Source organism: Thunnus thynnus, chromosome 16 (assembly GCF_963924715.1).
Source record: "Thunnus thynnus chromosome 16, fThuThy2.1, whole genome shotgun sequence".
In the NCBI taxonomy this organism is placed as follows: Eukaryota; Metazoa; Chordata; class Actinopteri; order Scombriformes; family Scombridae; genus Thunnus; species Thunnus thynnus.
This window is the reverse complement of record NC_089532.1, coordinates 17,518,594-17,531,342: the sequence shown is the minus strand read 5'-3', so window position 1 is coordinate 17,531,342 and position 12,749 is coordinate 17,518,594. Positions and strand designations below refer to the sequence as shown.

At 42.9% G+C, this 12,749-nt stretch overlaps 1 protein-coding gene across 1 annotated transcript in view; it reads left to right on the top strand.

Moving 5' to 3' along the window:
- The first annotated feature begins 4,987 nt into the window (after positions 1 to 4,987).
- Positions 4,988 to 12,749, top strand: part of kif26ab (kinesin family member 26Ab) — a 66,844-nt gene continuing 59,082 nt past the window's right edge. The window contains exons 1-2 of the mRNA XM_067613632.1: positions 4,988 to 5,281; positions 5,526 to 5,744. Of these exons, the coding sequence (XP_067469733.1) occupies positions 5,219 to 5,281; positions 5,526 to 5,744 (282 nt within the window). The 5' untranslated portion in view covers positions 4,988 to 5,218. The remainder of the gene's footprint in view (positions 5,282 to 5,525; positions 5,745 to 12,749) is intronic.

Sequence of the window (12,749 nt, the reverse complement as noted above, 5' to 3'; positions counted from 1 at the left end):
TGAATGTCTGGACTTTTTGACGATTCTGCAAAATGCATGTGTGTAACTCCCTCTGTTTCTGTTTCCTTAATGTCTCTCTCTGTCTCTCTGTATCTCCTCTCGTTGTGCCCCCTTGTGTTACAAGGACAACTGCAGTCCGGGAAACTGCGAGGGGTTGTAAAAAATCACCAAGCTTCAGTAATTTCATTCTGCTGGCACACATGCAAAAAAAAAATTAACAGCTCTACTGCTGCAGTAGCAATCCTTATTTTCATCGCTTTATTGTTCCCTGTGTTTAAAAGTACTGATTAAAACAAGTCAATAAAGCATCACGTGTCTCTGTTGAGTCTGTGGGGGATGGACAGTGAGTCTGCAGGGATGGTCGCTGTCCAAAGTACTGAAACTTCGCTGCTGCGGTATATAAGACAAAAATCACTGCACCTGCTGCCATTTTAAAACCTAATATTCCAAACCAGAGGGGAGTGATGAGAGAGAATATATTATAATGTTGATAATGATGAAGTTAGATGCATATAAATAATATATTAGATGTTGGTTACATACAGTATTTCTGCTTTCAATTTGCTTTATGTCAAATTTGCTAGACTTCCATCACACTGACAAAACACTTATTAGTCTCAGTTAAATTCTAAACACATATGCTTGCATACAGCTACTTCCAGGACTAGTTTGATGGGAAAACCTGATCAAAATCTGACACAACTCAGGCACAAAAAAAAAAGAAAAAAAAAATCCGAATGCTTGCTTTTTTTCCCAAGGAGTAGGCTACTTTATATTGCATAAATCATTCATGAAAGCACTGTGCACCGATTAGTCCCCCTCTCCTTTTTCAGACCCCCCCCCCCCCCCCCCTTCTCCTTTCACCCTTTGATCTCCTCCATGCGCCAAGAACTATCAATATTTGCTAAACGTTTCTCACAAAGCCTGTCCGTGCACCGGGAGAAGCTGCAGCACAGATCTCACAGGCAGGGGATAAGACATAGGAGAGGCATTAATGAGATGCCCAGAGCGATTTCCCTGTACGTGCACAAGGGCACAGCAGATGTAGCGACTCAGTCCCTGGGGGATCCCGTCCACGGAATTTCATCAGCGGCCGGAGGGAGGAGGTGGGGGGACCCAACCCAGACCTCCTCCTCCAGTGGGGAGAACATGGGTGACGGACGTGGTAAATCATCTTTACTATGGATTGCAATTATCGCTCTGCTGACAACCCCTGCCTCCACCCTCTCACAAATAAGTGTCTGTGTGTAATTTCACGTGTGAGTCTGTGGGATCAAACATAATTTATTCATCTCTAAAAAAATGTAAATTATTTACCCCCCTCTGCTCATGTGTCTAAGCATCATTGTTGCAAGTGTGTCTAAATCTTGCTTCAATCATTTCTGACCTGCTGAAAAATTAAAAAAAAAAACTTTTTCTTTTTGACCCAGTGACCTGCGATTTTAAAGTTTAGAAACACTGATCTCATCGGATATATAACACCGTCTACTTCTGCAAACATGAATTTAAGTTTGAAAATAAGTTTTTGGGGTTTCTGCTAAACCAGAAGTATCTACGATTAAAGGGAAAATCCACCGTAAAAAAAAAAAGCTCTCATCCCACTGCTGTCTTTATCCGGTTAATATCAGTCACAGCACAAACACCTCTAAGCTGGGAATAAGAGCATCAAGACATGAATTTGTAATTCGTAATAATTTGTAGTAATTTGTAATAGTTTTTGGAGCTGGTTCATAGAGTTTTTGTTTGACGTGTCACGATTAAAATGAGGTTTATTTATACACAGTTCCTGGCTGTGAATCAGAAAACCAAAATCACCTCGGGTGCTGTCACACTATCCCACTGTTCACTGTCTGTGGAGCAGCTCCAGGATGACATCATCATCATCATCACCACAGTCTGTCTCTCTGCTGCTCAGCAGCTTCAGGAAAAACTGGTTCAAATATATTAATTCAATCCGAGCTGACAAAATACTCTTTGATTTCAGTTTTCAACTGGCCTCCCTGCTAAACGCAGTCTGAGTCTGAGCAGAATTCACATTTTCCTTAATACTGCCCAGTCAGCCTAATTACATCGACATAACCTAATAGCTCCCCTGCACCACATGAAACTACTCCACTGGCCTCAACCATTCAATCTATGCTGTAACAAGCTTCAGCCTGGTGGAAATGATGAAGGCTATGCATTGAATATCGATCAGCAATCATGAGATCTTACTGGATTTTAGACTTCAGATACATTATGAAGAAGAGATGACTGCCAACACCTTAAAGACTCAAGTTGCTCAGGGGTCACATAAGAGTTTTATTGTTAGTTGATGATTTCGAAGCAAAGCAACCAGTCCGCATCAATAACAGTGTCGATTTTGATTAATATTAATTTGATAGCCTGCAATAAAGTATATTAAAGTCAGTCAAAATCAAATCAGGTTTAATTGAATTGAAAAAGGCTATCGACGCCGTTCTTCATCATCATTGTAAGTAAATATCCCCTTGATAAAAATACAATGCTGCAAACAGCAGCACTATAACCGTGCTGCAGGAATATTATTAGACAGGAGGAAAAATGCCATAAAGTAAGCTATGATGAGGTCATTAATGTGTGCACAGACACACTGTAAGTCCTTTGCATGTATATTACAGGAATATTACAGAGAATCTCTCATTAGGGGTTATGGACAGGATTGTCACTGTGTTAGATCTTCGTGTAGGGGGCTGACAACGACGCACCAGCAAATCGGGTAGAAGAACAGGTCATCACTGTCTGACAGCGGGACTGAGAGAGAGAGGATGACTGAGTGAGAAAGAGAGAGAGAGAGAAGGAGGAGAGGGATAGAGAGAGAGAGAGAGAGGGGGGGGGGGGGGGGGGAGGCTGGAGAACAGAGAGCAGCAGAGGCACAAGGTGCTCCTTCGCTCTCAGACCTGCAACGCTGAAAGATCAGGCGTGACCAGCCTCAGGATGGCTTAAAAAAGTATTCAAGTGGATGTAAACCTTTTTGCGCACCGGATGGATTGTATTGCTTTATTGTCTTCTCAGACCACTGGAAATCTGAGTGGTTATTTTTACGCACACGTGTGAGCGCTCACCGTGAGTCACTGGATGTCCGGATTAAAAAACCTTGTGGATCTTTTTGGAGGGTACGAAAGATACGAATTAGATGGCTCTACGAATGAAATAGGTTCCCTGAGGAGTGGAATATTTTCTAGGCTACGTTTACAGCCCACATGGCTTTACCAAACTCACCGGGGTCTCCTGGAGCTGGGAAGCCCAACCCCAGCGTCATAGACCTGGGGACAATCTTCGTTGACTCCGACATCATATTTGGATTTACAAGTCACCTGCTAAAGAGAAAAACAAAGGTAAGAGTGTCTCAAAAAGGACGATCTGGTTCTTGAGTGTTACCACTGCTTTTAAAATAAAGAGTGATGATGAGCAGACAAGTGATGCGCCTCTGACAGTCGCGGATCCTGTCCACCGCTGTTCAGGACCTTGAACAGCACCACGCAGCATCCTGAACCTCTTCTCTTGATCTAAAACTTCACTCTCGGGTTTCACTTATTATCAGTTTGTCTTTTTTTTAAAACATTTCTAGAGTAACTGCCAGCATATAAAAATACCAACGATTAACTTTTATTTTGTTTAACTAGCGCCAGTGGCTAAATATCTCCTAACGTTTGACAGAAATTGGATAGTAAAATTATAATCCTCTCTTTCGCCCCTAGCCAATTTAAATACGACTGATTATGGGGATGTTTATGGACTATATGATGATATATGAATCATGATTTTAGTTTTCTGTTGATACATTTTTGTGCGTCTTCGAGAAAATCCATATTCAACCTCAAATAATTTGCACCCCGAGCTGAAATTTTCCTTAAATGACAGTGAAAATATACCTAATCCAATACTTATCCCGTCAGATTGTCTATGATTTACAACTAGTTGTGCTTTCAGAAGACAAAAGGCCGTTGGTTTTTCCAAATAGGTCGTTTGAGGGCAGGAAAAAGAGAAACCCTTTTATATGTTTAGGGCAGCAGCGCATGGCCACTGTCGCCTACATCACCGCATGAAATATTAAAAGTTTACTAATTAAATATTTAACCTTAGCAACCCCCACCCCTCCAGTTTTAGAGATGTCGCTCTGTATATTGCCAGAGGATGGCGCCAGAGTAACACTAACGGCACACAGTGGCGGCGGCTCTGCGCCTGGAAGGAGAGGCAACAGTTGCCAGTTGTGCTCTGAAACTGAGCGGTCACATTGTGTGCGCATCCAGGCGTAAAACCATCAGAAATAAAAGCCCTAAAAGGCAGATTTTAGACACTGATGGAAACGATGCTCTTATCTGTTCTATTTCAACTTTACTGGTTTGAATATAAGGAGAATAAAGAACACTAAACTCATTTTATCGACCTTTTACTGTAAGAAAATCTGCTTGATGTGATAACAGTGAACTGAATTAAAATGTCTCATGATCGTTTTGGAGAGTTTGAGTACTTTGTAATAATACAAATTCTCTTAAAATATCATGAAGTTACCTTATAGTGCTACTTATTTACTCTGATGATCACCTAAAGGAGAGTTTCCCACCGTTTTTTTAACCTCACAAACCTCTCTGACGCACGCTGGGCCAGTCAGTACAAATTCATGTTATGCACCGAAACTTTGTTCAAACACGGTTTTTTTCCCTGAAGAGATTTACATTAATGTCTCTGTAGAGATCCAGAGGTTTCCAAAAATATATATTTGAAGCTGGATTTTGAGGAAATGTGTACAAAGTAATGGCCAGGGCATTCATTTTCATAAAGCTACTTTGGAGGAAAAGGGTGGAGATTATATTTAAAGGGGTTAAATCACTAATATAGTCTACTGTTATATCACTGTCCACTACACCGTCACACCGGTCCATTTGATAAAACCTCATACAGCCCCCTCAGCCTGTACAGGAAAGTTTTCTTTAGCCCTCCCATTCCAGGAGTAATACCGCCTCCTGCGCACCGCTGATCCCCCTCCTGCACCAAAACTCCTCCGCTGCTTGTAAACGTATGGGACACATTCACCAGTTGCCTTCGATCAGCAGCCACTGGGTCCAGTACACACTGACAGATGACTGGTAACCTTCAGTCGGGTCTGCGGTCTTGCCTATGGCTCTTCCTTGCGTTTTAATTTGGTGTTTGACGAAGACGTTCTCCTGAAGGTCTAGCCTAACCTTGATCTGGGAGAATGAATTCATTTGGGGGCAATCCAACTCCTGATGGAGGGGACCCTAACAACCGCATGTTCACTGTAAGTGTCTTACTGCATGATTAAGTGTAAAAAAAAAAGATGATTTGCTTCTACTCATGTAGGTTTTCCTCTTAAACTAAAAGTCGCATAACCTGCATCTATGTGGTGCCTACTTGGACAGGTGTATTCAAACGGGTTGTCAAGCTGCAAACAAACGCTTTCACCCTCACACTTGTACGCACTGGAGGTGTGTGACTTGCTCTTACAATCGAAGTTAACCCAAAAATCCTTTCTTCTGTTGAAGGTGGAGGGATGTCCGAGTGGAGAGTCTCCAGCAACCCCCAGGAAAAGACTTCCCTCTGTGGAGGACGCGCGGTGCAGCAGCCGGCCTCCTCCCGAGGGCGCCGGGTCGGTTTCTATCTCCGAGTCGGAGGAGAAGGGAGGCTTTTGCCAGCAATGTCAGAAGAAAGTCTCAGAGCTGAGGAAACAAGCGCTAGCCCTGGCTGACCAAAACTCATTGAAGGTTGGTTTAATCATTTTATTCACACTTTTTTTAGGCCAACCTCTGTTTCAATGTCTGCATGTTTTGCAGTTATTTACACTTTAAAGTTTGAAATATTGTGATCATTTGTGCTACATTGCTCCATTTTACAACTTTTCTTGTTAGAAAGAATCAAATTAGGTTCAGAGAGCCCTCATGTGAGCTATACAGTCACTGTTTTACACACAGGGTAGTGAGAGAGAGCAGTGGTTTTAGCTTTGGCAGCAGTTTCTCAGTCTTGCTGTTGTAACAGTTCTGTACTTACAGTATATCTTCTGGTTTTACTTGCCCACCTGCACCTGCTGTTATCACTGTTATCTATAGACAATGAAATAAGATCCCCTTGATGTTTTATAATTGTACCAAGAAAGCTCTCACCATCCGCTTGTAAAGTTGTTTATTGCCATGCTTGACTTCAAATGCTGGCCTTGGATGTGAAAATGGAAGCTTTTGAGACTTTGAAAGTGGCCCATTGTTTTGCTAAACAATGCTTATCTCTTTATTTTGCTGTTGGGTGTGGGGGGTTGAGGGGGTTGTAATAAGCGAGCTGCTAACGTTGGAGACTGAGGAGGAAGTTAAGTCCCAGTCGACCTTCGCTTTGCATTGAAAGTGTTCCTGTATGGCTGGTCCCACAATTCCCACCGCTGTTAAATATAGGCCCTGAGACTGCTGTTGTGGCGGGTTGGGCTTGCCCTCGGGTAGGTTCTCCTTTGTTGTCCTGTTTTAGAGAGAGAGTCTCAAAGTCAGATGGATTACAGCTACTTCAAGGTTCACCCCAAATCCCATAGCACCTGATGTTCATACGGGAATAGGTATACAAGGAACAAGGGGGGACTTTTGTAGCACCTGGGCTCTCTGTTTGAGATATCTGTATGTGTGGTCTAATCTTTGTAGGTGGTTCTGAGCATATCAGATCTATATTCAGGTATCATCAGGTAAGTCCAGCCCGTAAACACATTAAACCTACTCCTAACTGCCATTATCTGCCATGGGAACTGACCTCCCCTTTTTAGTGTGGGACCCTCCAGCAGTGCTTTGTGGCCTTCACCAGGTGCTCAGCAGCCCCCTTTCCCCCCCTATTTTGTACTTGTTGATGGCTAAATTGGGCCTTAATTCCAGGGTGGCAAACAGTGATGGCAGGGTGCTGTTATTGTAGCAGGGTTATGGCATGGGCTTCTAAAGCAAGGATAATAAACCTATTGTCTTTGTGAGTTTGAGCTGCTCACCTGTTGGGCCTCATAGGATGGACGTGGCTATGGATGATCGCTTCCAAATTACTTCCTCCATGGAGGGGAATAAGGTCAACAGGGCAACTCAGGTGGCCGTGTCTGGGATCGTACTACCTGCTGGAGTCGGTTCGGGCCAGTGTTGTGTCTGCAGTTGTCATGGGAAAACGAGAGCAGAGACTGTTTACCCGAGGTCGCACTTCCCCTCCCTCCCCATCCGCCTGCCGTCCCGTTTTTGTGAAGAGGAAGTCGGCTTGGTCCCCAGACATCCCTCTCCCCCTCACCCTGCCTGTAGACTTATTGTTTGAATACAGTAGTAGCCCCGAGTAGATAAAAATTCAAGGAAGAGTGTTTGTGTAAAGTGAATGCACTTTTATACATGAAGCCTACTGCGGGGAAAGTTCACCATTCACACACACTGAAGCCTTCCAGACAGCTTTTGTGTTTTCCTGTTTGGGTCTAAAAGAACCTGCTTACAGTGCGTCCCTCAACAAACATAGGGAAGTAAAGGCTTTTTCCCTCTATACTGTAGTTCAGCACAGCTCTGTGGTCAGGAGTCCAGTAGTGGTGTAAGTGGACACCGGCAGCAACACACTGACAGTTTTGTACAGAAACCACTTGGTCAGCATTAGAAAACTCAAATTATTTCTTTTTGGTGTGCCAATCCCTCCACAACAACTGAAAGCTCTTAAATATTTTTCATGCTTTCTACCCTTTTGGCACCACTGTGTCTAGAGTTTCCATGTCTTTAGTTGCTGTTTGACAACTTTTTAAAAAGCTTGCACGTAGTAAGTACTATATTGCCCTTTATACACGTAATTTGCAGTGCTTTTCTAATTCTAAATAGTTTATGACATTGTGTTGAAGGCCTCAACCCCAAATTAATTCGCTAAAATTATGTCCTTGAGCTACCACCCACAAGTTTCAGGTGCCTTTACACATTTGATATCATTCAGTCAGCAGATGATTAAAAAAATTGGAAAAAATACACTTTGCTATCAGTAGAGACACTGACAACCCGCAGACTTGATCTAATCAAGGGAATTCACCTACTTAATTTGCATAATTAAAACCCACAGTAAGGAATGACTTCAATAGTGAATAGCAGACAGTCTGGATTCAATAATTGTAGACTGTGCTTAATGTGGCTGGACACAGCGGCTAGGTATGATATATAAAGAAAGATGATCGCTTAAACCCCAACTTCAAAGTAACCAATTAGCTTCATACTGTAATCAGAGGCTCTGTCAACACAGACAGATAGGACTAGCATGCAGCTGCATTAGAGCCAGCCTTAGCTCAGAAATGCTAACTCTCATCCTCTTTTTGTAGGTCGGTAAGGGATACTTAATACTTTTGGTTGTGTGTGCTGATGAGATGAAATGAGAGGAAAGTGTTTTTTGTGCCTGTGCCATCAACCATCTCATGAAAAAGTGAAAAAGAGTGTCAATGACAACAAAAGGCGATTAGGTATTGTAAAGAGCCAGTAGCCTGGGGTTATTGTGACCTGTAAGGGCTATAATTCCTCGCCTGTGGCCAGTCTGGAGCAGCTAAAGCCCCTCAGTCACAGTTTAGGCAGAAGCACTGTCACTCGATATCTTTTTTTGAAAGGGCTAACCTTAATTGTATCCCCTGAACCATGAGAGAGATGACATTTAGGGAGAATGGGAGCCAAAAAGGCTGGATTAAGTTGATGAAATATGCAAGGAGGTGCATTGTAGCTCAGGTTCAAAGAATCCTTGAAGAACAAGTTGGAGGTGCAAAAGCTATTACTTCAAGCAATAGTTCAACATTTTGGGAAATATGCTTATTACTGCTGGTGGAGAATTTGATTAGAAAATTCAGACCACTCTCAATCTATTGAGTGCAAGGCTACAAGCAGCAACTGGTTAGCTTAGCTTAGTCGGAGACAGTTAAACAGCTAGCCTAGCACTGTCTGAAGGTAACAAAATCTGCCTACCAGCAGTTTAAACCATACAAAAACTGCAAAAATGACAATTTGTGGTTTTACAGTGGGTTATGTGCCTGACTATTTCTTGGTTGGGAGCAGTGACTTCCTGAAGACACCAGGTATACACCACCTTCCCCCTGTCTCCAGTCTTTGTGCAAAGCTAAGCTAACCGGCTGCTTGCTGTCTTTCATGGACAGATTCTCATCTTCTCTCCAAGTCCTCTCATCTTACTCTATGCTAGAAAGCAAATATGATTATTTACCAAAATGTTTGACTATTCCTTTAAGATTACAGCTGAGAATACTTGTGTTTGTTGTCTGCAAAGGCTTTTATGTATGTATTTTCATCATTAAAACTATAGGTTGGAACAGAAGCTGTTAGCAGAGAGCTGTTTTTTATAACACAGAGTACATGGTTTGTGGTGACACAAGCCAGTTGTGATATGCTACTGAGTATAAACTGGATTGTTAGAGCACATACGTCAGGGTTTGGTATGTTGCAGAGACTGTGAGTCAATGATAGAGTCAACACTTGTGCTAACACCCACTCATAAATACTGAGGCTCATGAATATAAATGTAGTGTTGGACCTTGTGAGCTCCACTAGTACACTGACTGATTAACAGAGAATGTCCTGCAAACCTCTGAGGACTTGAAGGTTTGGAATAAGTTGAGCTGTTGGAGGTTAAGGTCAGTTTGCAGCCAGGACTCACCTTGGCCTTCGCACTCTGGATACAGGGAAACTGAATTTAGAATCACAAGCTAACCAAGTCAATATCTAGATCAAGGGGTAACAAGAATGAAGTTACATCTTTGTTATACAGAGTGAGCAAACTGCCAGCTAATCATGAACACCATTCACTGCTGATATATGCAAAATGTGTCCAAATCTATTATGGATGGATCTATTATGGATGTGTATGAGTGTGACTATGAATGTGACTGCAGGAATTAATTTGTACCATGGGGCCTTTTGCCAGTTTTTTCATGTTGAATTCATAAATTATAGGAACAGTAATTCTTGCAAACGACTCATTTGGATTCATGTTCGATTTGTTTCTGCTTTGTTCTTCACTTGACCTTTGGTCCACTTAAATTGTAGAATTGTTAGTGAATCCATCTGTGTGTTACAAATCAGTTTTTGTTTCCTGAAGCACCGAGGAAAGGAAATTAATCAATCCCCTATGTCATGCAACAAATGTTTCCTAGCCAAAAAGCCAGTGGCATTGTAAGATCTCTGAGTTTGTTTGTCTTGGTTTTTGTGTGAAATAAATAGTTACTTCCACACTGTCATTGTGTGTGCTTGTGTGGGTATATGAATTAGTTTTTGCTTTCTTGAATCTCATGTTTTAACTGTATGTTGCCCGCACTCTGCACATTTCCCAAATGCATTCAGCCTCCATGCCCACCTAACCGTCACAGAATTGGGGCAGAGTGTTTGGTTGCCATGGCCAAGGAGCCAGGAGGAACATTGCTTTGTCGAAAATAGCACTGTGCATAGAAGAGTGTGTTTACAAGTCAGTGTTACAAGAGAAATTTTCTAAGTCCAAGAAAGACAGAGAAGAAGTGCGTGATGGTAAACTGGCTGCAGATTTACCAGCCTGGCTACTGTTTCTCAGGCGAGTCGAGGGGATGTATCACCTCTTCTTTGTTGACTGACCTCTCACCTTTCTGTCAGTTTGCTCAGTCTTTATGGTGGGTTAGAGTTTCAGGGGGCCGACCTAGGCTGGAACAGGTGTACGCTGCTAGGTTCGCTGCAGGAGGGCAGATGACAGGACAGAGTGACTGGCAGACGGATGGAGAGATGGATGGAAAGACTGTGTGAAAGACCCCTTGGTTGTGAAACTTGAGCCAACGTAGAGTTAAAACAGAGCATGACCACATTATTCTATTCACCTCTAAGCACCTGAGCCTCTGAGGCTCTGTGTGATGTGTGTGTGTGTGCTGCATGCCTGTGTTGCTGCTCAGCAGTGCATGCACTCCAGAGAGAGAGCATGGGAGGAGATGAGAGACAAGACAGGAGAATAGAGGAGACTCTGGGCTGAGCTGTCCCCTCGCTTCATCCCTGCATGCAGTGTGACTTCTGCTTTATGGCATGTGGCTGTATTAAACTGCAGAGCAATAATCTGGTGTCAAGTGGTGCAGAGACCACAGACATCAGTCATGGCTCTCCGCTGCCGTGCTGCACTGTATCTGTGAGCCTCAGCAGCTGTTCATTGCCACTTTAACTCAAGACTCCACAGCTTCATTCATTTACTCTTTCCGCAGCTGTCAGCCACCTCTTCATGTGACAAATTTCTTTTGTGTTTGAATGCTTTGTGTTCACTTCTTTTATACTTCCTGTTAGGGCTGGGTATTGAACCTCAATAGTTTTTTTTTGCTACTAACCAAAATGTGTCCATGGCACAAAGTATTTAAAATTATTCAAGCACTGAAACCTGGCATCTAATGCCCAGCTAGATTTGGTAGCTTGTTTACTTATATTTGATCTTTGATATTTACTGATTAGGCTTTTATTAAGGTAAAGCTCTTGTATGCTTCTGTTAAGACAACATTTAACATTTTAGAGTTTGGGCTTCTTTTGTTACACGAAAAAGGGTTTTATAGAAAAAAAGTAATGGTAAAAAAGGCTTGGTATCGTATACCAAAACTTACGTAACATATTGCTATTATTAAAAAAATTTCAAACGATACCCAGCTCCACAAACTGTGCAGTGAAGTGGGTGCAGTGGCATGAAATTAAAGGCTTTGTTGTATGAATGCACTTTTTTGTAAGAGCGAAGCAGGAGGGTAATTTTCTTGGGGGAAAAATCCTTCATTTTCTTTATTTCTCAGCCTTTATCTCCACCTGAGAGCTGCACAGTGCAACCACAGTCTTTCATATGCAGACAGTGGAACAGCCCTGACAGCAGCTATGGAAGAGTACAGTGTTTCTCATTCACTTTCCTGCCTCCAGATTCTCACAGCTGGTCCCGCTTTTCAAAGGAGCTGACTTTCACTGGCCACAAACCTTTTTTCTAACCTTCAGGCAACTCTGGAATGAAGCCCACATCTTCACTGTCTGCTGCAGTTTCATTTTACATCTTTAATTTAGTGAACTGAAAGTGAATTGACCCTACTTGTTGCCGCTCAGTCCGCTACTTATTGCAATTGCGAGGGCAAATTGCTACGAGGCAGAGCTCAGGAAATGGGTTCAGCATGCACAGATGCAAGGGCTGATGGGTCTGCGTGGTGCTATTCTGCAGCGAGTCTGATGCTCATCACCTTTCATTGGGAGAAAAGCGAAAGAATCTGTCAGAGGAGGTTGAGGAATTCTCCAGCAGGAATAACTGCCATTCCTTACATCTGCACTGTGCTCCTGACTGCTCAGAGGAGCAGATCCACAGCGGGCAAGATGAAACAAGAGCTGACTGAGGCTCTCCAGCAGATGCCCACACACACATACACACACACACACACACACACACACACAGGCACATGCACATAGGTGAACTCATGTGTGAACATAGACACACACACGCATATGCACAGAGTTTAGCTGTATGTGTCTTCTTCTGGCCATCTGGCCCTCTCTGGTGCAGCTGTATTGTCTACAGAGAGCCATCCAGATGTTCCCTCAGTTACCTGTCAAGGTGAGCAGAGCTTTTTAGAGAAGCTTAGACCCGGGAATTTACTCTGCCGCCTTCAGTTATTGTAAAGGTTGCAGCACCCTCACTTTCACAGAAGTCAAATAAAATAACCCTTTTATCCTTAACAACAGCTATTCAGTAAAGACGTTCAAAGTGTGACTTGGAGACCAGCTGCACCATTA